This window comes from Salmo salar, chromosome ssa09 (assembly GCF_905237065.1).
Source record: "Salmo salar chromosome ssa09, Ssal_v3.1, whole genome shotgun sequence".
NCBI classification, from domain to species: Eukaryota; Metazoa; Chordata; class Actinopteri; order Salmoniformes; family Salmonidae; genus Salmo; species Salmo salar.
The window spans coordinates 47575959-47602006 of NC_059450.1; the positions used below are offsets into that span (position 1 = coordinate 47575959).

The 26048-nt window shown below is 43.6% G+C and overlaps 1 protein-coding gene across 4 annotated transcripts in view; it reads left to right on the plus strand.

Moving 5' to 3' along the window:
• The window catches only part of zfyve26 (zinc finger, FYVE domain containing 26), a 143978-nt gene that overhangs the window by 115557 nt on the left and 2373 nt on the right, over positions 1 to 26048 (plus strand). For 3 of the 4 annotated variants that reach the window (XR_006771018.1, XM_045723749.1, XM_045723750.1), the window contains exons 29-43: positions 5348 to 5529; positions 6199 to 6341; positions 6960 to 6988; positions 7705 to 7841; positions 9656 to 9876; positions 10587 to 10734; positions 11672 to 11881; positions 16273 to 16494; positions 16770 to 16967; positions 17839 to 18056; positions 18691 to 18841; positions 19235 to 19294; positions 21953 to 22135; positions 23319 to 23369; positions 25780 to 26017. Coding sequence is in view for 3 of the 4 variants with exons in the window: in XM_045723749.1 (XP_045579705.1) it covers positions 5348 to 5529; positions 6199 to 6341; positions 6960 to 6988; positions 7705 to 7841; positions 9656 to 9876; positions 10587 to 10734; positions 11672 to 11881; positions 16273 to 16494; positions 16770 to 16967; positions 17839 to 18056; positions 18691 to 18841; positions 19235 to 19294; positions 21953 to 22135; positions 23319 to 23369; positions 25780 to 26010 (2384 nt within the window). In the remaining variant the exon portion in view is untranslated. The remainder of the gene's footprint in view (positions 1 to 5347; positions 5530 to 6198; positions 6342 to 6959; positions 6989 to 7704; positions 7842 to 9655; positions 9877 to 10586; positions 10735 to 11671; positions 11882 to 16272; positions 16495 to 16769; positions 16968 to 17838; positions 18057 to 18690; positions 18842 to 19234; positions 19295 to 21952; positions 22136 to 23318; positions 23370 to 25779; positions 26018 to 26048) is intronic. The other variant, XM_045723751.1, reaches the window with a different exon arrangement.

Consider the following 26048-nt stretch of genomic DNA (forward strand, 5'->3'; position numbering starts at 1 on the left):
TTATATTCTAGTTTGTTATATTCTAGTCTATTATGTTATACTCTATTCTATTCTAGTTTGTTATACTCTATTCTATTCTAGCCTGTTATATTCTAGTCTATTCTGTTATATTCTATTCTAGTCTGTTATACTCTACTCTATTCTATTCTATTCTGTTATACTCTATTCTATTCTAGCCTGTTATACTCTTCTATTCTAATCTTTTATACTCTATTCTATTCTAGTGTTATATTCTAGTCTATTCTGTTATACTGTATTCTATTCTAGCCTGTTATACTGTATTCTATTATAGTCTGTTATATTCTAGTCTATTATGTTATACTCTATTCTATTCTAGTTGGTTATATTCTAGTTTAATCTGTTATATTCTAGTCTATTCTGTTATACTCTATTCTATTCTAGCCTGTTATACTCTATTCTATTCTAGCCTGTTATACTCTATTCTATTCTAGTCTATTATATTCTAGTCTAATCTGTTATATTCTAGTCTAATCTGTTATATTCTAGTCTATTCTGTTATACTCTATTCTATTCTAGTCTGTTATATTCTAGTCTAATCTGTTATATTCTAGTATAATCTGTTATATTCTAGTCTAGTCTGTTATATTCTAGTCTAGTCTGTTATATTCTAGTCTAGTCTGTTATACTCTTCTAGTCTGTTATACTCTTCTAGTCTGTTATACTCTTCTAGTCTGTTATACTCTTCTAGTCTGTTATACTCTTCTAGTCTGTTATACTCTTCTAGTCTGTTATACTCTTCTAGTCTGTTATACTCTATTCTCGTCTATTGTATTATACTCTATTCTAGTCTGTTATACTCTATTCTATTCTAGTCTATTCTAGTCTATTATAGTCTATTATAGTCTATTATAGTCTATTATACTCTATTCTATTGCAGTCTATTTTACTATATTCTAGTCTATTCTATTACACTCTGTTCTAGTCTGTTACCTATCATATTCTAGTCTATTATACTCATGATAGTCTATTAAATTCTATTCTAGTATACTCTATTTTATTATTCTATATTATATTGTAGTCTATTATATTCTAGTATACTCTAGTTGATTATACCCCATTTTATTATACTCTATTCTAGTCTATTATATTCTAGTATACTCTATGCTCTTCTAGTTTATTTTATTCTAGTGTACTCTAATGTAGTATACTCATTCTAGTTTATTCTATTATAGTATACTTTTATTATACTCTATTCTATTGTATTCAAGTATACTCTATTCTATTATACTCTATTCTAGTATACTCAAATTTATTATACTCATTCTAGTTTATTCTATTATAGTATACTTTTATTATACTCTATTCTATTGTATTCTAGTATACTCTATTCTATTATACTCTATTCTAGTATACTCAAATTTATTATACTTAATTCTAGTTTATTCTATTCTAGTCTATTATACTATATTCTAGTATACTCTAGTTTATTCTCTGTTCTATTATACTCTATGCTCTTCTAGTTTATTTTATTCTAGTGTACTCTAATTTATTATACTCAATTCTAGTTTATTATACTTTATTCTAGTTTATTCTATTATAGTATGCTCTATTTTATTATACTATGTTCTATTATACTCTATTCTACTTTATTCTATTATAGTATGCTCTATTTTATTATACTATGATCTATTATATTCTATTCTAGTTTATTCTATTCTAGTATGCTCTAGTTTATTATACTCTATTCTACTTTATACTCTATTCTAGTCTATTATACTCTATTTTATTATACTATACTATATTATATTCTAGTATGCTCTATTTTATTATACTATACTCTATTATAGTCTATTATACTCTATTCTACTGTATGCCGTTTTATTATACTCTATTAAATTTTACTCTATTCTAGTATACTATTTTATTATAATATATTCTGGTCTATGTGCAATCATTCAAATGTTTGATCTATTTTGTTGCATGTGGTTACTGTGGCAAGATGTACTACAGTACCCATAATGCTCTATTATACTCTATTTTATATACTACACTGCTCAAAAAAATAAAGGGAACACTAAAATAACACATCCTAGATCTGAATGAATGAAATAATCTTATTAAATACTTTTTTCTTTACATAGTTGAATGTGCTGACAACAAAATCACACAAAAATAATCAATGGAAATCCAATTTATCAACCCATGGAGGTCTGGATTTGGAGTCAAAATTAAAAATTTAAATCAAAATTAAAGTGGAAAACCACACTACAGGCTGATCCAACTTTGATGTAATGTCCTTAAAACAAGTCAAAATGAGGCTCAGTAGTGTGTGTGGCCTCCACGTGCCTGTATGACCTCCCTACAACGCCTGGGCATGCTCCTGATGAGGTGGAGGATGGTCTCCTGAGGGATCTCCTCCCAGACTTGGACTAAAGCATCCGCCAACTCCTGGACAGTCTGTGGTGCAACGTGGCGTTGGTGGATGGAGCGAGACATGATGTCCCAGATGTGCTCAATTGGATTCAGGTCTGGGGAATGGGCGGGCCAGTCCATAGCATCAATGCCTTCCTCTTGCAGGAACTGCTGACACACTCCAGCCACATGAGGTCTAGCATTGTCTTGCATTAGGAGGAACCCAGGGCCAACCGCACCAGCATATGTTCTCACAAGGGGTCTGAGGATCTCATCTCGGTACCTAATGGCAGTCAGGCTACCTCTGGCGAGCACATGGAGGGCTGTGCGGCCCCCCCAAAGAAATGCCACCCCACACCATAACTGACCCACCGCCAAACCAGTCTTGCTGGAGGATGTTGCAGGCAGCAGAACGTTCTCCACAGCGTCTCCAGACCCTGTCACGTCTGTCACATGTGCTCAGTGTGAACCTGCTTTCATCTGTGAAGAGCACAGGGCGCCAGTGGCGAATTTGCCAATCTTGGTGTTCTCTGGCAAATGCCAAACGCCCTGCACGGTGTTGGGCTGTAAGCACAACCCCCACCTGTGGACGTCGGGCCCTCATACCACCCTCATGGAGTCTGTTTCTGACCGTTTGAGCAGACACATGCACATTTGTGGCCTGCTGGAAGTCATTTTGCAGGGTTCTGGCAGTGCTCCTCCTGCTCCTCATTGCACGAAGGCGGAGGTAGCGGTCCTGCTGCTGGGTTGTTGCCCTCCTACGGCCTCCTCCACGTCTCCTGATGTACTGGCCTGTCTCCTGGTAGCGCCTCCATGCTCTGGACACTACGCTGACAGACACAGCAAACCTTCTTGCCACAGCTCGCATTGATGTGCCATCCTGGATGAGCTGCACTACCTGAGCCACTTGTGTGGGTTGTAGACTCCGTCTCATGCTACCACTAGAGTGAAAGCACCGCCAGCATTCAAAAGTGACCAAAAGATCAGCCATGAAGCATAGGAACTGAGAAGTGGTCTGTGGTTACCACCTGCAGAACCACTCCTTTATTGGGGGTGTCTTGCTAATTGCCTATAATTTCCACCTGTTGTCTATTCCATTTGCACAATAGCATGTGAAATGTATTGTCAATCAGTGTTGCTTCCTAAGTGGACAGTTTGATTTCACAGAAGTGTGATTGACTTGGAGTTAAATTGTGTTGTTTAAGTGTTCCCTTTATTTTTTTGAGCAGTATATATTCTATTTTGTTATACTCTATTCTAGTATACTCAATTTTATTGTTCTCAATTCTAGTTTATTATACTCTATTCTAGTTTATACTCTATTATACTCTATTTTATATACTATATTCCATTGTTATACTCTTCTAGTATACTCCATTTTATTATTCTCAATTCTAGTTTATTATATTCTCTTCTATTCTAGTATAATATTTTATATACTCTATTCTAGTCTATTGTACTCTATTATATTATACTCTAGTTTATTATACCCTATTCTAGCCTTTTATACTCTTTTATTATACTCTATTTTATTATACTGTATTCTAGTCTATACTTTATTCTAGTTTACTCTATTCTAGTTTATTATACTCTATTCTAGGTTATTATACTCTATTCTTTACTATATACTATATATATTCTATACTCTATACTATACTATATTCTATTCTATTATGCTCTATTTTATTATACTATACTCTATTCTAGTCTATACTTTATTCAAGTTTACTCTATTCTAGTTTATTATACTCTATTCTATGTTATTATACTCTATTCTATACTATATACTATATATATTTTATACTCTATACTATACTATATTCTATTATGCTCTATTTTATTATACTCTATTCTAGTCTATTATACTCTATTCTAGTGTATGCCATTTTATTATACTCTATTCAATTTTACTTTATTCTAGTATACTCTATTCTAGTTTATTATACTCTATTCTAGATTATTATACTCTATTCTACTATACTATATTCTAATCTATTATGCTCTATTTTATTATACTATACTCTATTCTAGTCTATTATACTCTATTCTGGTGTATGCCATTTTATTATACTATATTAAATTTTACTTTATTCTAGTATACTCTATTCTAGTTTATTATACTCTATTCTAGATTATTATACTCTATTCTATTATGCTATTTTATGCTCTAATATATTCTAGTCTCTTATACTCTATTCTAGTCTCTTATACACTATTCTAGTTTATTATACTCTATTCTATTATACTCTATTCTAGTCTATTATACTTTACTCTAGTATACTCTAGTTTATTATACTCCTAGTCTAGTATGCTATTTTATTATACTCTAATATATTCTATTATACTCTATTCTAGTTTGTTATACTCTATTCTAGTCTCTTGTACTCTATTCTAGTCTAATACTCTATTATACTTTATTCTAGTATACTCTAGTTTATTATACTCTAATAGTCTAGTATGCTATTTTATTATACTCTAATACATTCTATTATACTCTATTCTAGTTTGTTATACTCTATTCTATTATACTCTATTCTAGTCATTATACTCTATTCTAGTATACTGTATTTTATTATACTCTATTGTAGTTTATTCTATTATACTCTATTCTAGTTTATTACTCTATTCTAGTTTATTACTCTTTTCTAGTTTATTACTCTATTCTACTTGGTTATACTCTTCTAGTTTATTATACTCTATTCTATTATACTCTATTATGTTATACGTTGTTCATTTACTCTATTCTGTTATACTCTATTCTATTATATTCTATTATACTCTATTATTATATTCTAGTCTATTCTAGTTTATTATACTCTATTCTAGTTTTTGTGCAATCATTCAAATGTTTGATCTTATTTTGTTGCACGTGGTTAATGTGGCAAGATGTACTACAGTACCCATAATGCCATGTAAAGCACATCCGATTTTAAAGAATACATTGTGAAGATAACAACGTTGTTTCCGTCTCCAGGTAGTACCCCAATGCACACCTCGTCTTCCAGCAGTTCCCTGGACAGAGGGTCGACCGGCAGGAGAATCCAGCACTCCCCGGATCAGTTCCAGCCCCCAGACAGAGCCCCGGTTCGCAAGGACTGGGTCCCAGACAACCAGCAGCATGTTTGCATGGTCTGCCAGCGAGAACGCTTCACCATGGTGAGAATAAGACCCCCCGTGAAAGGTTTCCCGCAAACAGATTAAGGCTACTCATTGGTTTCCCACAAACAGATTAAGGCTACTCATTGGTTTCCCGCAAACAGATTAAGGCTACTCATTGGTTTCCCGCAAACAGATTAAGGCTACTCATTGGTTTCCCGCAAACAGATTAAGGCTACTCATTGGTTTCCCACAGACAGATTAAGGCTACTCATTGGTTTCCCGCAAACAGATTAAGGATACTCATTGGTTTCCCACAGACAGATTAAGGCTACTCATTGGTTTCCCACAGACAGATTAAGGCTACTCATTGGTTTCCCACAAACAGATTAAGGCTACTCATTGGTTTCCCACAAACAGATTAAGGCTACTCATTGGTTTCCCACAAACAGATTAAGGCTACTCATTGGTTTCCCACAAACAGATTAAGGCTACTCATTGGTTTCCCACAGACAGATTAAGGCTACTCATTGGTTTCCCACAAACAGATTAAGGCTACTCATTGGTTTCCCACAAACAGATTTAGGCTACTCATTGGTTTCCCACAAACAGATTTAGGCTACTCATTGGTGTTCAGTACAAAAACAGACTTTGTCTGTGTTGGGTGAACCGGGCTCCTGATTTGTTGTGTGAAACGGACTCTCCGTTCCATCCTATTGTCCTCCTCAGTTCAACAGGCGTCACCACTGCAGGAGATGTGGCCGTCTGGTGTGCCATGCCTGCTCCGACCACAAGATGGCGGTAGAGGGCTGCGCTGTGGAGGAGAAGGAAGTGCGTGTGTGTGACCAATGCTATGGCTACTTCAATCCAGGGTAAGACCCTTAGACCCTACTGACAGTAACAACCTACACACTGCTTTATTCACTGTCATATGTCACTCTCTCTGTATATTGACCCCAAGGTAACATATCACTATCTCTGTATATTGATTAAGGTAACATATCACTATCTCTGTATATTGACCACAAGGTAACATATCACTATCTCTGTATATTGACCACAAGGTAACATATCACTATCTCTGTATATTGACCACAAGGTAACATATCACTATCTCTGTATATTGACCACAAGGTAACATATCACTATCTCTGTATATTGACCACAAGGTAACATATCACTATCTCTGTATATTGACCACAAGGTAACATATCACTATCTCTGTATATTGACCACAAGGTAACATATCACTATCTCTGTATATTGATCCAAGGTAACATATCACTATCTCTGTATATTGACCCCAAGGTAACATATCACTATCTCTGTATATTGACCCCAAGGTAACATATCACTATCTCTGTATATTGACCCCAAGGTAACATATCACTATCTCTGTATATTGACCCCAAGGTAACATATCACTATCTCTGTATATTGACTCCAAGGTAACATATCACTGATTTTCTATTTTGTTTGTATCATCACAGTTCTGATGACACGCTGGAACAAGCTGAAGGTAAAGGGTTGCTATCATATTCATTACAGATGTTAGTATGAAATGTCTTCCTAAGGCTACTGCCTCTTCAGCTACTGTTATGTTAAGGTTTATTTGACATGGGGACAATGCACATTGATCAACATTCTGTAAATGTCCCAGATTTAACCAGCTGGTTAGCTAATCACAATGTCCCAGATTTAACTAGCCGGTTAGCTAATCACAATGTCCCAGATTTAACTAGCCGGTTAGCTAATCACAATGTCCCAGATTTAACTAGCCGGTTAGCTAATCACAATGTCCCAGATTTAACTAGCCGGTTAGCTAATCACTATTTGTAGTCCTTGGATAGTGTGTGACTCGCTCTCTCTCCCACTCACTCCTCGTCTTCCTCCCTGTCCCCCTCTCTCCCCTCCTCTCCCTCTCTCTCTCCCCTCTTTCTCTCTTTCTCTCTCCCCTCCCCTCTCTCCCTCTCTTCTCCTTCCCCTCTCCCCTCCCCCCTCTTCCTCTCTCCCCCTTCTTCCTCTCTCTCCCTTCTTCCTCTCTCTCCCTTCTTCCTCTCTCTCCCGTCTTCCTCTCTCTCCCGTCTCCCCCTCCTCTCTCTCCCTCTCTCCCGCTCTCTCCTCTCCCTCCTCGTCTTCCTCCCTGTCCCCCTCTCTCCTCTCCCCCTTCTCTCCCCTCCCCCCTCTCCCTCTCCCTCCTCGTCTTCCTCCCTGTCCCCTCTCTCCCTGACCCAGTTGCAGGTAGTCCTATGTCTACAGAGGGAGTGTTAGATTCAATTCTTCACCTGCCAGAGGTCACTCACCGACAGTTTCACCTCAGCACCAACCCTACAGACAACCTGCATCTACAGACAGAGTTCTACTATGAACAGGTCAGTTATAACTACAGACAGAGTTCTACTATGAACAGGTCAGTTATAACTACAGACAGAGTTCTACTATGAACAGGTCAGTTATATTATAACTACAGACAACAAGAACACCAAGGTAACCTGCCTAAATGACTGTTGACCCGTAGGACTCACGTCTGTAGCCATGAAATGCTTTGAAAGGCTGGTCATGGCTCACATCAACACCATTATCTCAGAAACACTAGACCCACTCCAATTTGCATACCGCCCCAACAGATCCACAGATGATGCAATCTCTATTGCACTCCACACTGTCCTTTCATACCTGGACAAAAGGAACACCTATGTGAGAATGATGTTCATTGACTACAGCTCAGCGTTCAACACCATAGTTCCCTCAAAGCTCATCACTAAATGAAGGACCCTGGGACTAAACACCTCCATCTGAAACTGGATCCTGGACTTCCTGATGGGCCGTCCCCAGGTGGTAGGTAGCAACACATCTGCCACGCTGACCATCAACACGGGGGCCCCTCAGGGGTGTGTGCTTAGTCCCCTCCTGTGCTCCCTGTTCACCCACGACTGAGTGGCCAAACACGACTCCAACACCATCATTAAGTTTGTTGACGACACAACAGTGGTAGGCCTGATCACCGACAACAATGAGACAGCCTATAGGGAGGAGGTCAGAGACCTGGCAGTGTGGTGCCAGGACAACAACCTCTCCCTCAACGTGAGCAAGACAAAGGAGATGATCGTGGACAACAGGAAACAGAGGGCAGAGCACGCCCCCATTGAGATCGACAGAGCTGTAGTGGAGATGGACCACATCAATAAGGGCCTATCACGGTCTAAACACATCAACACAGTGGTGAAGAGAGCACGACAACGCTTCTTCCCCCCCAGGAGGCCAAAAAGATTTGGCATGTGTGTACGGCCCAGTAATCACTGGGGCTGAGCTCCCTGCCATCCAGGACCTCTATACCAGGCGGTGTCAGAGGAAGGTCCAAAGAATTCTGCCACCCAAGTCAGTCTGTTCTCTCCTGCTACCGCACGGCAAGCGGTACCGGAGTGCCAAGTCAGGTACCAAAAGGCTTCTGAACAGCTTCTACCCCAAAGCCGGGGCGGCAGGTAGCCTAGTGGTTAGAGAATTGGACTAGAAACCGAAAGGTTGCAAGATCGAATCCCAGAGTTGACAAGGTAAAAATCTGTCGTTCTGCCCCCTGAACAAGGCAGTTAACCCACTGTTCCCCTGGTAGGCCGTCATTGTAAATAAGAATTTGTTCTTAACTGACTTGCCTAGTTAAAGGTTAAATAAAAAAGACATCAGAACAGTTAATTAAAAGGCTACCCGGACTTTCTGCTTTTCACACCCTACCTACATGTATATTTTACCCCAATCAATCATCCCAACTGCCTCGTATCCCAGTACGTTGACTCGGTACCGGTACTCCTTGTATATAGCCTCATTATTGTTATTATATCGTGTAACTATTTTTGTTTTATATTTTATTTTGACCTCTGTCCCTGTCTCCGGCTCCCAGTTTGACCTGTCAGTTTGACCTCTGTCCCTGTCTCCGGGTTCCCAGTTTGACCTCTGTCCCTGTCTCCGGCTCCCAGTTTGACCTGTCAGTTTGACCTCTGTCCCTGTCTCCGGCTCCCAGTTTGACCTGTCAGTTTGACCTCTGTCCCTGTCTCCAGGCTCTCAGTTTGACCTGTCAGTTTGACCTCTGTCCCTGTCTCCGGCTCCCAGTTTGACCTGTCAGTTTGACCTCTGTCCCTGTCTCCAGGCTCTCAGTTTGATGTGTTAGTTTGACCTCTGTCCCTGTCTCCAGGCTCCCAGTGCGTCTCTGTGTGTGGCCATCCTGTCCCTCCATAGCGACCAGACAGCCTGTGGACACCAGCTAATTGGACACTGCCGCTCACTGTCCCGTAAACTAACCAATCCCGAGGTGGACGCCCGCCTCCTCACCGACGTCATGCGCCAGCTTCTGTTCAGCGCCAAACTGATGTTCGTCAAGGTGGGCCGCAGCCAGGACCTAGCCCTGTGTGACAGGTGGGTACTACATTACCCATAATGCCCTGTGTGACAGGTGAGAGTACTACATTACCCATAACGCCCTGTGTGACAGGTGGGTACTACATTACCCATAATGCCCTGTGTGGCAGGTGAGAGTACTACATTACCCATAATGCCCTGTGTGACAGGTGAGAGTACTACGGTACCCATAATGCCCTGTGTGACAGGTGAGAGTACTACGGTACCCATAATGCCCTGTGTGACAGGTGAGAGTACTACGGTACCCATAATGCCCTGTGTGACAGGTGAGAGTAGTACGGTACCCTTAATGCCCTGTGTGACAGGTGAGAGTACTACGGTACCCATAATGCCCTGTGTGACAGGTGAGAGTACTACGGTACCCATAATGCCCTGTGTGACAGGTGAGAGTACTACGGTACCCATAATGCCCTGTGTGACAGGTGAGAGTACTACGGTACCCATAATGCCCTGTGTGACAGGTGAGAGTACTACGGTACCCATAATGCCCTGTGTGACAGGTGAGAGCAGGATGGCATGTATAGGATCTGGAAATGATATAGTGCTCATCTTACATCAGTTCTCCTCTGTCCCTCTCCCTCTCTGTTTCTCTCCCTCTCTGTTTCTCTCTCCCTCTCTCTGTTTCTCTCTCCCTCTCTCTGTTTCTCTCTCCCTCTCTCTGTTTCTCTCTCTGTCTGTGTCTCTGTCACTTCTTTGTCTGTCCCCAGCTACATCAGTAAAGTAGACGTCCTGAAGATCCTGGTAACGGCCAACTACAAGTACATCCCTTCTCTGGATGACATCCTGGAGACGGCTGCTGTCACCAGGCTACGCAACCAGCTACTGGAGGCAGAATACTACCAGCTCGCTGTGGAGGTGAGGCAGACCTAGAGAGTCAGTCAGTCAGTCAACCAGCTAGTGGAGGCAGAATACTACCAGCTCGCTGTGGAGGTGAGGCAGACCTAGAGAGTCAGTCAGTCAGTCAACCAGCTAGTGGAGGCAGAATACTACCAGCTCGCTGTGGAGGGGAGGCAGACCTAGAGAGTCAGTCAGTCAGTCAACCAGCTAGTGGAGGCAGAATACTACCAGCTCGCTGTGGAGGTGAGGCAGACCTAGAGAGAGTCAGTCAGTCAGTCAGTCAACCAGCTAGTGGAGGCAGAATACTACCAGCTCGCTGTGGAGGGGAGGCAGACCTAGAGAGTCAGTCAGTCAGTCAACCAGCTAGTGGAGGCAGAATACTACCAGCTCGCTGTGGAGGTGAGGCAGACCTAGAGAGTCAGTCAGTCAGTCAACCAGCTAGTGGAGGCAGAATACTACCAGCTCGCTGTGGAGGTGAGGCAGACCTAGAGAGTCAGTCAGTCAGTCAACCAGCTAGTGGAGGCAGAATACTACCAGCTCGCTGTGGAGGTGAGGCAGACCTAGAGAGTCAGTCAGTCAGTCAACCAGCTAGTGGAGGCAGAATACTACCAGCTCGCTGTGGAGGGGAGGCAGACCTAGAGAGTCAGTCAGTCAGTCAACCAGCTAGTGGAGGCAGAATACTACCAGCTCGCTGTGGAGGTGAGGCAGACCTAGAGAGAGTCAGTCAGTCAGTCAGTCAACCAGCTAGTGGAGGCAGAATACTACCAGCTCGCTGTGGAGGGGAGGCAGACCTAGAGAGTCAGTCAGTCAGTCAATCTCTTTATTGTCCCAATTGAGAAATGTATAGGGGGGTATTCATAGTAGTAAATATGACACATTTGAAGGCAATACAAGTGTGTTTAAGTCTGAACATCTAATTCTAGGTTATTCTGTCTGTCTGTCTGTCTGTCTGTAGGTGTCCACTAAGAGTGGTCTGGACCCAGGTGGTGTGTGGCAGGCGTGGGGAATGGCCTCCCTGAAGGCAGGGAACTTGACTGTTGCTAGGGAGAAGTTATGTCGCTGTCTAAAAGCTCCGGTGGACAGAAACCAGCTCAACCTGGGTCCTCGGCTGCTGCAGGAGATCGTCTCTCATCTGGAAAGCACCGTCAGACCCACTCTGGCCATGGTGAGAGACAAATATGACCATGATACTATATTGAAGACGCTTATCTCAAGTTCTTTTTTTTTTTAAAGCCTAGATGTTTAGTCTATGCTACGACAGTGAGGGGTTTTAGTATGTCTATAGGATGACTGCAGGAATTGAACCCCACAACGGTGTGTGTGTCTCTCATTGGTAGCAACGCTGCCATGCCACACGGAAAATAGCCGTCCTTAATTATTTACGTTCACCGCTGTGCCCTCGCTGTGCCCAGCACGTACCCAGTTTCAGTGTCTTATTTTCAACCAGTTATGTAATTGTTGGGCACACAGTGGTGTTTACTGTTATCCCTGTGGAAACAGTCTCAACGTTCCCACATTAGACCTAGTCTTAACGTTCCCACATTAGACCTAGTCTTTAGACCTTAACGTTCCCACATTAGACCTAGTCTATAGACCTTAATGTTCCCACATTAGACCCAGTCTTAACGTTCCCACATTAGACCTAGACTTAACGTTCCCACATTAGACCTAGACTTAACGTTCCCACATTAGACCCAGTCTTTAGACCTTAACGTTCCCACATTAGACCCAGTCTTTAGACCTTAATGTTCCCACATTAGACCCAGTCTTAACGTTCCCACATTAGACCCAGTCTTAACGTTCCCACATTAGACCCAGTCTTAACGTTCCCACATTAGACCCAGTCTTAACGTTCCCACATTAGACCCAGTCTTAACGTTCCCACATTAGACCCAGTCTTAACGTTCCCACATTAGACCCAGTCTTAACGTTCCCACATTAGACCCAGTCTTAACGTTCCCACATTAGACCCAGTCTTAACGTTCCCACATTAGACCCAGTCTTAACGTTCCCACATTAGACCCAGTCTTAGATAAACTGTATTATCCCACCACGTGGGACATTCATTTGGTGCTTAAACTGACATAATACCTAAAAACACAAACTGTACAATACTATATATATATATATATATATATATATATATATTATTTAAAAAATGGGAAGTTACAAGTTCTAGTATAGACTGTATTGATGATATGGACTGTATTGATGATATGGACTGTATTGCTAATATAGACTGTATTGCTAATATAGACTGTATTTATAGTATAGACTGTATTGCTGATATAGACTGTTGCTAATATAGACTATTAATGATATAGACTGTATTGCTAGTATAGACTGTATTGCTAATATAGACTGTATTGCTGATATGGACTGTATTGCTGATATGGACTGTATTGCTGATATGGACTGTATTGCTGATATGGACTGTATTGCAGATATAGACTGTATTGCAGATATAGACTGTATTGCAGATATAGACTGTATTGCTGATATAGACTGTATTGCTGATATAGACTGTATTGCTGATATAGACTGTTGATGATATAGACTGTATTGCTGATATAGACTGTATTGCTGATATGGACTGTATTGCTGATATAGACTGTATTGCTGATATGGACTGTATTGCTGATATGGACTGTATTGCTGATATGGACTGTATTGCTGATATGGACTGTATTGCTGATATGGACTGTATTGCTGATATAGACTGTATTGCAGATATAGACTGTATTGCAGATATAGACTGTATTGCTGATATAGACTGTATTGCTGATATAGACTGTATTGCTGATATAGACTGTATTGCTGATATAGACTGTTGATGATATAGACTGTATTGCTGATATAGACTGTATTGCTGATATAGACTGTATTGCTGATATGGACTGTATTGCTGATATGGACTGTATTGCTGATATAGACTGTATTGCTGATATAGACTGTATTGCAGATATAGACTGTATTGCTGATATAGACTGTATTGCTGATATAGACTGTATTGCTGATATAGACTGTATTGCTGATATAGACTGTATTGCTGATATAGACTGTATTGCAGATATAGACTGTATTGCTGATATAGACTGTATTGCTGATATAGACTGTATTGCAGATATAGACTGTATTGCTGATATAGACTGTTGCTGATATAGACTGTATTGCTGATATAGACTGTATTGCTGATATAGACTGTATTGCTGATATAGACTGTTGATGATATAGACTGTATTGCAACAGTCGGATCTTGATGTTTTTGTTACCTTGGTTCCCTGTACCCAGTACTTACCGGACTGAGTTGTGTTGTGAACCAGTCATGTCATGCCAAACGATAGTGTTGTTTACTGTTCTGATCTCACAACAAAGAGCTCCAGTCTTCACTGTTGCCAGTGGTTTATCTGTGTGTCTTTGTCCCCAACGGAACTCTATTCCCTAGGTAGTGCACTACATGGCCCTGGTCAAACGCACTGCACGGTGTAAGGTATAGGGTACTATTTAGGACATCACCTGAGTGTTCTCTGCCAAAAGGTTGTCCTGCTCTGCTCAGCCGTCTGAAAAGGTTTCTCAAATGGCACCCTATTCCCTATGTAGTGCACTACTGTTGACCAGAGGCACCCTATTCCCTATATAGTGCACTGCTTCCAGAGGTCCTGGTCAACAGTAGTGCACTATATAGGGAATAGGGTGCCATTTGGGACTCATCCTTGGCCCTTTTTAAACAGCGCAACTTTTTCCTTTGCCAGAGTTACAGTACTGAAGCACTGTCCAGTCAGTCGGTTGCCCAGTCGGTCGGTGGCCCAGTCCCTACGGTCCTGCTAGAACAGTTTGTCCTTTGTTAATGTTCAGTCTGAAGCAGTAATTTATGTTGAGATATCAGCTACAGTGAAGCTTTATACTCACAACAAATACACTGAACAACAATATAAACCCAACATGTAAAGTGTTGGTCCCATGTTTCATGAGTTGAAATAAAAGATCCCAGAATTGTTCCATACGCAGAAAAAGCGTATTTCTCAAAACAAATTGTACGAAAAGGTGTTGACATCCCTGTTAGTGAGTATTTCTTCTTTGCCAAGATAATCCATCCACCTGACAGGTGTGGCATATCAAGAAGCTGATTAAACAGCATGATCATTACACAGGTGCACCTTGTGCTGGGGACAATAAAAGGTCACTAAAATGTGCAGTTTTGTCACACAATGCCACAGATGTCTCAGATTTTAAGGGAGCGTGCAAATGGCATGCTGACTGTAGGAATGTACACCAGAGCTGTTGCCAGAGAATTGAATGTTAATTTCTCTACCATAAGCCTACCATGTCGTTTTAGAGAATTTGGCAGTACGTCCAACCGGCCTCACAACCGCAGATCACGTGTATGGCGTTGTGTGGACGAGTGGTTTGCTGACGATGTTGTGAACAGAGTGCCCCGTGGTGGCGGTGGGGTTATGGTATGGGGCAGGCATAAGCTACGGACAATGAACACAACTACATTTTGAATGCACAGAGATACCGTGACGAGATTCTGAGGCCCATTGTCGTGCCATTCATCCACCGCCATCCCTTCATGTTTCAGCATGATAATGCACAGCCCCATGTCACAAGGATCTGTACACAATTCCTGGAAGCTGAAAATGTCCCAGTTCTTCCATGGCCTGCATACTCACCAGACATGTCACCCATTGAGCATGTTTGGGATGCTCTGGATCGACGTGTATGACTGAGTGTTCCAGTTCCCGCCAATATCCAGAAACTTCGCACAGCCAATTAAGAGGAGTGGGACCAACATTCCACAGGCCACAATCAACAGCCTGATCAACTCTATGAGAAGGAGATGTGTCACACTGCATGAGGCAAATGGTGGTCACACCAGATACTGACTGGTTTTCTGATCCACATCCCAAGCTCTGTGACCAACAAGATGCATATCTGTATTTCCAGTCATGTGAAATCCATAGATTAGTGACTAATGAATTTATTTTAATTGACTGATTTCCTTATATGAACTGTAACTCAGTAAAATCTTTGAAATTGTTGCATGTTGCATTTTATATTTTTGTTATATTTTTGTTCAGTATAGCAGCGTAGCCTAGTGGTTAGAGCGTTGGGCCAGTAACCGAAAGGTTGCTAGATCGAATCCCGAGCTGACAAGGTACAAATCTGTCGTTCTGCCCCTGAACAAGGCAGTTTAACCCACTGTTCCCCGGTAGGCCGTAATTGTAAATAAGAATTTGTTCTTAACTGACTTGTCTAGTTAAATAAAAAAACAAAAATGAATAGAAACAGGTTGATCTAGATATAAAGAGACATTATGTAACACTGCACTCTTTCTGTTATTGTACCATCATTCACTGTGTGTGTGTGTGTGTGTGTGTGTGTGTGTGTGTGTGTGTGTGTGTGTGTGTGTGTGTGTGTGTGTGTGTGTGTGTGTGTGTTTCTTTGTGTCTCTGTCTCCCTCTCCGTCTCCCTCTCCGTCTCTCGCTCCGTCTCTCGCTCCGTCTCTCGCTCTGTCTCTCGCTCTGTCTCTCGCTCCCTCCCTCTGTGTATCAGTCTTTCAGTGAGGACATCCTATGGTCTCTGAGAGAGCTTGAGGAAGCTCTTTGTGAGCCTGGAGGATCAGTGGACTGGCCAGAGGGGGGTCAGGGTCAGGGCAGCAGCCTGTATCAAGAGAGCTTGTACTACCTGTCAAGCTACGGGACTCACCTGGCCCTGGTCTCCTTCCTGATGAGACACGACAACATGAAGGACGCCCTGCAGCACCTGCTCAGCAAGGTCAGGGGTCATGAAGGGTTCAGAGGTCAATGGTCACGGAGATCTTATCTCATTACTGTGAACTTCAAGGTCAATGCTACTTTATGTTGTTGTTGAGGATTTGTATTAAGGTGGAGCCAGGTTGTCATGGTAAATAAGAATAATTTAAGTGATCTGCCTCATTAAAATAAAGGTATTATGGTCTTTCGAGCCTGGATAGCATCGATTGTCCTGGAACTCTATACTCACCTAGGGGACATGAGTTCAACAGTGTCCCTCCCTCCATGGCCCTCCAGGAATGTCCAGAGGAGGTGTTCCTGGAGGGCGTATTGCAGCCTAGTCTGGAAAGGGGTCGTCTGGGGATGATGCAGGGGTTACTAGAGACCCTAGACCCAGGCCTGGAGGTCTGTAGCCGATACCTCCTCTCCTCCTGTCAACTGCTGCAGCGGCGGGGACACTTCCACACACTATACCAGCTACAACAGTTCATGATGGTTAGTCTGTCCTCCTTCCACTCTCCTCTCCTCCCCCTCCACCCCTCCTTTCCTCCACTCCCCCAACACACCTCTCTCCTCCCCTCTTCTCTCCCCCACCCCCCTCTCCTCCACTCCCCCTCTCCTCCACTCCCCCACCACCCCTCCTCTCCTCTCCCCATCCCCCTCTCCTCCACTCCCCCTCCTCTCCTCTCCCCACCCCCCTCTCCTCCACTCCCCCATCACCCCCCTCTCCTCTCCTCTCCTCCCCACCACCCCTCCTCTCCTCTCCTTTTCCTCCACTCCCCACCACCCCTCCTCTCCTCCCCCACCACCCCACCCCTCCTTTCCTCTCCCCACCCCCCTCTCCTCCACTCCCCCATCACCCCCCCTCTCCTCCACTCCCGTCCCACCACCCTCCTCTCCTCTCCACCCCCCTCTCCTCCCCCATCACCCCCCTCTCCTCTCCTCTCCTCCCCCACCACCCCTCCTCTCCTCCCCCACCACCCCTCCTCTCCTCTCCCCACCCCCTCTCCTCCCCCACCACCCCTCCTCTCCTCTCCCCACCCCCCTCTCCTCCACTCCCCCATCACCCCCCCCCTCTCCTCCACTCCCGTCCCACCACCCTCCTCTCCACCCTCCTCTCCTCCCCCACCACTCCTCCTCTCCTCCACTCCCCACCACCCCTCCTCTCCTCCACTCCCCCACCACCCCCCTCTCCTCCACTCCCCCACCACCCCCCTCTCCTCCCCTCCCACCACCCCCCTCTCCCCCCTCCTCTCCTCCCTCCCACCACCCTCTCTAGAATAAAGAACTGAATAGCAGTGCAGCCCCTCTATAAGATAATAAGATCGGATTAGAAATAGAACAACCCTCTCCTCCCTCCTGTCAGGACCACGTGCGAGCGGCCATGACGTGTATCCGGTTCTTCACCCACGGTGTCGTGTCTTACGTACAGCTGGGAGACCAGCGGAGATGGCTGGTTCGGGCCAAGGAGCACCTCCGAACCTACCTTCAGGAGCAACAGGGAACACGTACCAACAGCACTAACAGGAAGAGGAGCACCTCTAACTCCTTCAGAAAGAAGATGTCTTCTAGCGATGTCTCCAGGTGAGTCTAGAGGGGCCCGGGAGTCGAGTCTAGAGGGGGCCCCGGGAGTCGAGTCTAGAGGGGGCCCCGGGAGTCGAGTCTAGAGGGGGCCCCGGGAGTCGAGTCTAGAGGGGGCCCCGGGAGTCTAGAGAGGGGCCCCTGGAGTCTAGAGGGTGGCAGAGACTAGCAATTCAAACGTTTAGACGGCTGAAGCAAGCATACACATTTTCTTCAGGAAATGTACCTTTTTACCTCATGTGTATATCCAGGTGGTGGTGACAGCCATCTGTCCTTCACGTGACCATAACTGAACCATTGCATAGTGACAGCCATCTCTTTTTTAACCTGCACCCCCTCACATTGACTCGGTACCGGTACCCCCCCTGTATATAGCCTTGTTATTGTTATTTTATTGTTCGTTTTTATTAATTTTTTTACTTTCGTTTATTTAGTAAATATTTTCTTAACTCTATTTCTTGAACTGCATTGTTGGTTAAGGGCTTGTAAAGTAAGCATATGTGACTATAACTGATTTAATTGCGTAGTGCAGCCATCTCTCCTGAGCGGTGTGGCTGTAGCGAGGCTGTAGCGAGGCTGTAGCGTGGCTGTAGCGAGCCTGCTATCATGTAACGTTCCCCTTTGTTTTCTGAACCAGACATATGAACACTATAGAGCTCCAGCTGGAGGTGACTCGGTTCCTGCATCACTGTGAAACATCCAGCTCCACGCTCACCCCCTCGGTCTCCTCCAGCACTCCTCCCACTCTGTTCGGCCCCAGCGCTATGAAGATCGATGTAGCCTGCAAGGTGAGCCTGCCCCCTGCAAAGCTTCTCAAAGATAGGGAGTAGTGCACTAGACGGGGGAGTTAGGGTACTAGACGGGGGAGTTAAGGCACTAGACGGGGGAGTAGGGGCACTAGACGGGGGAGTTGGGGCACTAGACGGGGGGTGTGGGGCACTAGACGGGGGGAGTAGGGGCACTAGACGGGGGCGTTGGGGCACTAGACGGGGGCGTTGGGGCACTAGACGGGGGCGTTGGGGCACTAGATGGGGAGTATAGCGTGCTACTTGGGCCATAAAACAGAATGGTAGTGTCTTAAGTACTTGCGCTATTAACAGATCGTATTGATGTTGTTAACCGATAACTCACTGAATTAATGGGGCTACATCTGACATTGTGTCATTGCGTTTACATTGCAGGTGATGTTGGGAGGAAAGAACATTGAAGAGGGGTTTGGTATCGCATACCGAGTCATACAGGTAAGAGACATTATTCTCAGTGATTTCCGGTATGGCGTCCAGGAGGAGATTGATCCGTCTGGCATTTCCTTTCTTTACTAAAATATTCCTCTTAAATAGAAAATACCTCGACTTTAAAGTCAAGAAATAACTGAAACGTTATGTTGGCAACTACCTGTTATGGCAAATACTAGATATAGAGACCGAAACACAGAGGACCATGGACCAAGTAACTAACGACTCGACTAGAATGAGTTTAGACAAGCAAGAGGACCAAGTAACTAACGACTCGACCAGAATGAGTTTAGAGAAACAAGAGGACCAAGTAACTGACGACTCGACTAGAATGAGTTTAGACAAGCAAGAGGACCAAGTAACTAACGACTCGACTAGAATGAGTTTAGAGAAGCAAGAGGACCAAGTAACTGACGACTCGACTAGAATGAGTTTAGACAAGCAAGAGGACCAAGTAACTAACGACTCGACTAGAATGAGTTTAGAGAAGCAAGAGGACCAAGTAACTAACGACTCGACCAGAATGAGTTTAGAGAAACAAGAGGACCAAGTAACTGACGACTCGACCAGAATGAGTTTAGACAAGCAAGAGGACCAAGTAACTGACGACTCGACTAGAATGAGTTTAGACAAGCAAGAGGACCAAGTAACTGACGACTCGACTAGAATGAGTTTAGACAAGCAAGAGGACCAAGTAACTGACGACTCGACTAGAATGAGTTTAGACAAGCAAGAGGACCAAGTAACTAACGACTCGACCAGAATGAGTTTAGACAAGCAAGAGGACCAAGTAACTAACGACTCGACTAGAATGAGTTTAGACAAGCAAGAGGACCAAGTAACTAACGACTCGACCAGAATGAGTTTAGACAAGCAAGAGGACCAAGTAACTAACGACTCGACTAGAATGAGTTTAGACAAGCAAGAGGACCAAGTAACTAACGACTCGACCAGAATGAGTTTAGACAAGCAAGAGGACCAAGTAACTAATGACTCGACTAGAATGAGTTTAGACAAGCAAGAGGACCAAGTAACTAATGACTCGACTAGAATGAGTTTAGAGAAGCAAGAGGACCAAGTAACTGACGACTCGACTAGAATGAGTTTAGACAAGCAAGAGGACCAAGTAACTAACGACTCGACCAGAATGAGTTTAGACAAGCAAGAGGACCAAGTAACTGACGACTCGACTAGAATGAGTTTAGACAAGCAAGAGGACCAAGTAACTAACGACTCGACTAGAATGAGTTTAGACAAGCAAGAGGACCAAGTAACTGACGACTCGACCAGAATGAGTTTAGACAAGCAAGAGGACCAAGTAACTAATGACTCGACCAGAATGAGTTTAGACAAGCAAGAGGACCAAGTAACTAACGACTCGACTAGAATGAGTTTAGACAAGCAAGAGGACCAAGTAACTGACGACTCGACTAGAATGAGTTTAGACAAGCAAGAGGACCAAGTAACTAACGACTCGACCAGAATGAGTTTAGACAAGCAAGAGGACCAAGTAACTAATGACTCGACTAGAATGAGTTTAGACAAGCAAGAGGGCCATAGACCAAGTAACTAACGACTCGACTAGAATGAGTTTAGACAAGCAAGAGGACCAAGTAACTAACGACTCGACCAGAATGAGTTTAGACAAGCAAGAGGACCAAGTAACTAACGACTCGACTAGAATGAGTTTAGACAAGCAAGAGGGCCATAGACCAAGTAACTAACGACTCGACTAGAATGAGTTTAGAGAAACAAGAGGACCATGGACCAAGTAACTGGCGACCAAGTAGCTGACAAAGTAGCCTTACCTCCAGTGTTTAATGACAACACCGTTAAGTCATGGTTCCAAAGTGGCATCATACATTTTGTGTACATGGATATGTACTGTCATTCAATCAATTACAAGAAAGATTTGAATTATTCAAAGACCGATTTTCTTTAAGTACTTACGAGTCTGAAATCGTATTCAATCGCTTCAACATAATCTGAATGAACGGAAGGCATCTAGCATAGTGAAAAACCGCTGCACCAAAGTTGGTTGCCAAGTTACATTAACGGTTGATTTGAAACTCTACCTGATAGTTCAGAACCTAATAAAGGGAAAGATGGGGAAACAGAAACTAAAGGAAGAAACTGAGGAGAAACATTGGTCACAGATATGTGAAAATGTTCATACCTGCTCCTCCTACAACCTAAGATATGAACTGCTGAAATGCATACCACCCTGCATCCCATTACTGGCTCGCTTCTGAAGCTAAGCAGGGTTGGTCCTGGTCAGTCCCTGGATGGGAGACCAGATGCTGCTGGAAGTGGTGTTGGAGGGCCAGTAGGAGGCACTCTTTCCTCACATAAATGGAATAGGTACTAGCTAGCTTAATAGTTAATATTTGCGCGCTAGCTCTGCATATTCAGCTAGTGTGTGTGCGCGATCGACTGGATTAACCTCACGTCAGTTACGTTCATTGAGTGCCTTTCAGACAGTAGACACGACCCCTCTGTTACCTTGCCAGTGGATCAAACCATTGTGAGGCAAAGGGTTATTAAGTGTCTATAATCAGCACAATTGCTTTCATTCCGTATTATTATTATTTAAATTACATAGTTATGTTTCAGTGATATATTGGGGGGGACAAATCATATTTTTCCTCTTTCTCCTCTCCTCAGGACTTCCAGCTGGAAGCCTTGACGGTATACGTGCGCGCGGGCCAGAGGCTTGTGCGTCAGCGTCAGTACCGGGCCGTGCGCCAGCTGCTGAAGTGCGTGGGGGAGTCGGGCACCGCCACCAAGAACGACTGTGATGTCATCATACTCAGCTGTGTCTCCATCGCAGATAAGGGCCCCACAGACGTGAGTTACACAGATAAGGGGGCCCCACAGACGTGAGTTACACAGATAAGGGGGCTCCACAGACGTGAGTTACACAGATAAGGGGGCCCCACAGACGTGCGTTACACAGATAAGGGGGCCCCACAGACGTGAGTTACACAGATAAGGGGGCCCCACAGACGTGAGTTACACAGATAAGGGGGCCCCACAGACGTGAGTTACACAGATAAGGGGGCCCCACAGACGTGAGTTACACAGATACGGGGGCCCCACAGACGTGAGTTACACAGATACGGGGGCCCCACAGACGTGAGTTACACAGATACGGGGGCCCCACAGACGCGAGTTACACAGATAAGGGGGCCCCACAGACGCGAGTTACACAGATAAGGGGCCCCACAGACGCGAGTTACACAGATAAGGGGGCCCCACAGACGCGAGTTACACAGTCTAAAAGTATGTGGTTTTAAATGTACTGAAGTATCAAAAGTAAAAAGTATAAATAATGTCAAATTCCTTATATGAAACAAACCAGACGGCACCATTTTCTTGTTTGTTTTTTAAGTTTACGGATAGCAAGGGGCACACTCCAACACTCAGACATCATTTACCAACAAAGTATTTGTGTTTAGTGAGTCCTCCAGATCAGAGGCAGTAGGGATGACCAGGGATGTTCTCTATTTAGTGAGTCCTCCAGATCAGAGGCAGTAGGACCAGGGATGTTCTCTTGATAAGTGTGTGAATTAGACCATTTTCCTGCCCTGCTAAGCATTCAAAATGTAACGAGTACTTTTGGGTGTCGGGGAAAATATATGGAGTAAAAAGTACATAATTTTCTTTAGGAAGTGAAGTAAAAGTTGTCAAACATATAAATAGTAAAGTACAGAAACCCCCAAAAAACTAAAGTTATACTTTAAAGTATTTTTACATCAGTACTTTACACCACTGCCATTTACAGCCTTCAGTAGGGCATTAGTCATTTAGTAGTCTACAACACTTTAATTAGTGAAATGTTGATAGACATCACATATTATAACCCTTATTGTAAGACATTATAAAGGCTAATACATGCTTATAATAAGTTTATAAAGTGTTATAGCTGCTAGTTGTCAGTAAGATGTTACCCAATAGTGTACCAATCACAGCCTTCCTTGCACTGTTACTGTCTGAGATGGTGTTAATAAAGTTTTGTTTTGCCTTGAAGGCCAAGGAGTTGGAGTGTCTCATTCTGGAGACAAAGAGCACAGAGAACAAGGTAGGTAACCACCACCTCTCCTTCCTCTCTCTCTGCTGTCCTCTTCCTCATCTCCCATCTATACAAGGTAACCACCACTTCCCCTCCATCTTCTGTCTTCCTCCTCCTCTCTCTCTCCTCTCTTCCCCTCATCATCTCCTGTCTTCCTCCTCCTCCTCTCTCTCCTCCCCATCTCCTGTCTTCCTCCTCCTCTCTCTCCTCTTCTCCTCCTCCTCTCTCTCTCCTCTCTTTCCCTCCATCATCTCCTGTCTTCCTCCTCCTCTCTCTCTCCTCTCTTCCCCTCCTCATCTCTTGTCTTCCTCCTCCTCCTCTCTCTCCTCCCCTCCTCATCTCCTGTCTTCCTCCTCCTCTCTCATCTCTCTTCCCCTCCATCATCTCCTGTCTTCCTCCTCCTCTCTCTCCTCACCATCTCCCACCCCATATCTATTTTCTTCACCGTCTAGTTCTCCTTCTCCATGTCTCCTCACTCTCTCCCTCTACAACCCCCCAACATTCTGGTGATGTCTGTCTGTCACTGTAGATTAACACCTGGCTGTAATATGTCTCTGTCTCTGTAGATTAACACCTGGCTGTAATCTGTCTCTGTCTCTGTAGATTAACACCTGGCTGTAATATGTCTCTGTAGATTAACACCTGGCTGTAATCTGTCTCTGTAGATTAACACCTGGCTGTAATATGTCTCTGTAGATTAACGCCTGGCTGTAATATGTCTCTGTCTGTAGATTAACACCTGGCTGTAATATCTCTGTCTCTGTAGATTAACACCTGGCTGTAATATGTCTCTGTAGATTAACACCTGGCTGTAATATGTCTCTGTAGATTAACACCTGGCTGTAATATGTCTCTGTAGATTAACACCTGGCTGTAATATGTCTCTGTAGATTAACACCTGGCTGTAATATGTCTCTGTCTCTGTAGATTAACACCTGGCTGTAATATGTCTCTGTAGATTAACACCTGGCTGTAATATGTCTCTGTCTCTGTAGATTAACACATGGCTGTAATATGTCTCTGTAGATTAACACCTGGCTGTAATATGTCTCTGTCTCTGTAGATTAACACCTGGCTGTAATATGTCTCTGTCTGTAGATTAACACCTGGCTGTAATATGTCTCTGTAGATTAACACCTGGCTGTAATATGTCTCTGTAGATTAACACCTGGCTGTAATATGTCTCTGTAGATTAACACCTGGCTGTAATATCTCTCTGTAGATTAACACCTGGCTGTAATATGTCTCTGTAGATTAACACCTGGCTGTAATCTGTCTCTGTAGATTAACACCTGGCTGTAATATGTCTCTGTAGATTAACGCCTGGCTGTAATATGTCTCTGTAGATTAACGCCTGGCTGTAATATGTCTCTGTCTGTAGATTAACACCTGGCTGTAATATCTCTGTCTCTGTAGATTAACACCTGGCTGTAATATGTCTCTGTAGATTAACACCTGGCTGTAATATCTCTGTCTCTGTAGATTAACACAAGGCTGTAATATGTCTCTGTAGATTAACACCTGGCTGTAATATGTCTCTGTAGATTAACACCTGGCTGTAATATGTCTCTGTAGATTAACACCTGGCTGTAATATGTCTCTGTAGATTAACACCTGGCTGTAATATGTCTCTGTCTCTGTAGATTAACACCTGGCTGTAATATGTCTCTGTAGATTAACACCTGGCTGTAATATGTCTCTGTCTCTGTAGATTAACACATGGCTGTAATATGTCTCTGTAGATTAACACCTGGCTGTAATATGTCTCTGTCTCTGTAGATTAACACCTGGCTGTAATATGTCTCTGTCTGTAGATTAACACCTGGCTGTAATATGTCTCTGTAGATTAACACCTGGCTGTAATCTGTCTCTGTAGATTAACATCTGGCTGTAATATGTCTCTGTAGATTAACACCTAGCTGTAATATGTCTCTGTCTGTAGATTAACACCTGGCTGTAATCTGTCTCTGTAGATTAACACCTGGCTGTAATATGTCTCTGTAGATTAACACCTGGCTGTAATATGTCTCTGTAGATTAACACCTGGCTGTAATATGTCTCTGTAGATTAACACCTGGCTGTAATATGTCTCTGTAGATTAACACCTGGCTGTAATATGTCTCTGTAGATTAACACCTGGCTGTAATATGTCTCTGTAGATTAACACCTGGCTGTAATATGTCTCTGTAGATTAACACCTGGCTGTAATATGTCTCTGTCTCTGTAGATTAACACCTGGCTGTAATATGTCTCTGTAGATTAACACATGGCTGTAATATGTCTCTGTAGATTAACACCTGGCTGTAATATGTCTCTGTCTCTGTAGATTAACACCTGGCTGTAATATGTCTCTGTAGATTAACACCTGGCTGTAATATGTCTCTGTAGATTAACACCTGGCTGTAATCTGTCTCTGTAGATTAAGGCCTACCTGCAGGTGAGTAAACTGCGAGCTGCCTATCTCCTAGCTGTAAAGCTGGATACAGCCAGGGCCGGGCCGCTGGTTCAGGAAGTCCTCCAGGCAGCAGAAGGCGTCGGAGACTCTGTCATGCAGGACATCTGTTGCCAGTGGTTGTCTGAGCACAAGGACAGGGAAAAAACGGCGGCGCCGCCGGGGGCTACAAAACAAGGCCGACCCAATGCCAAGTAACCCCATGGGGGGAACATGGGCCGTGTTCATTACTCACC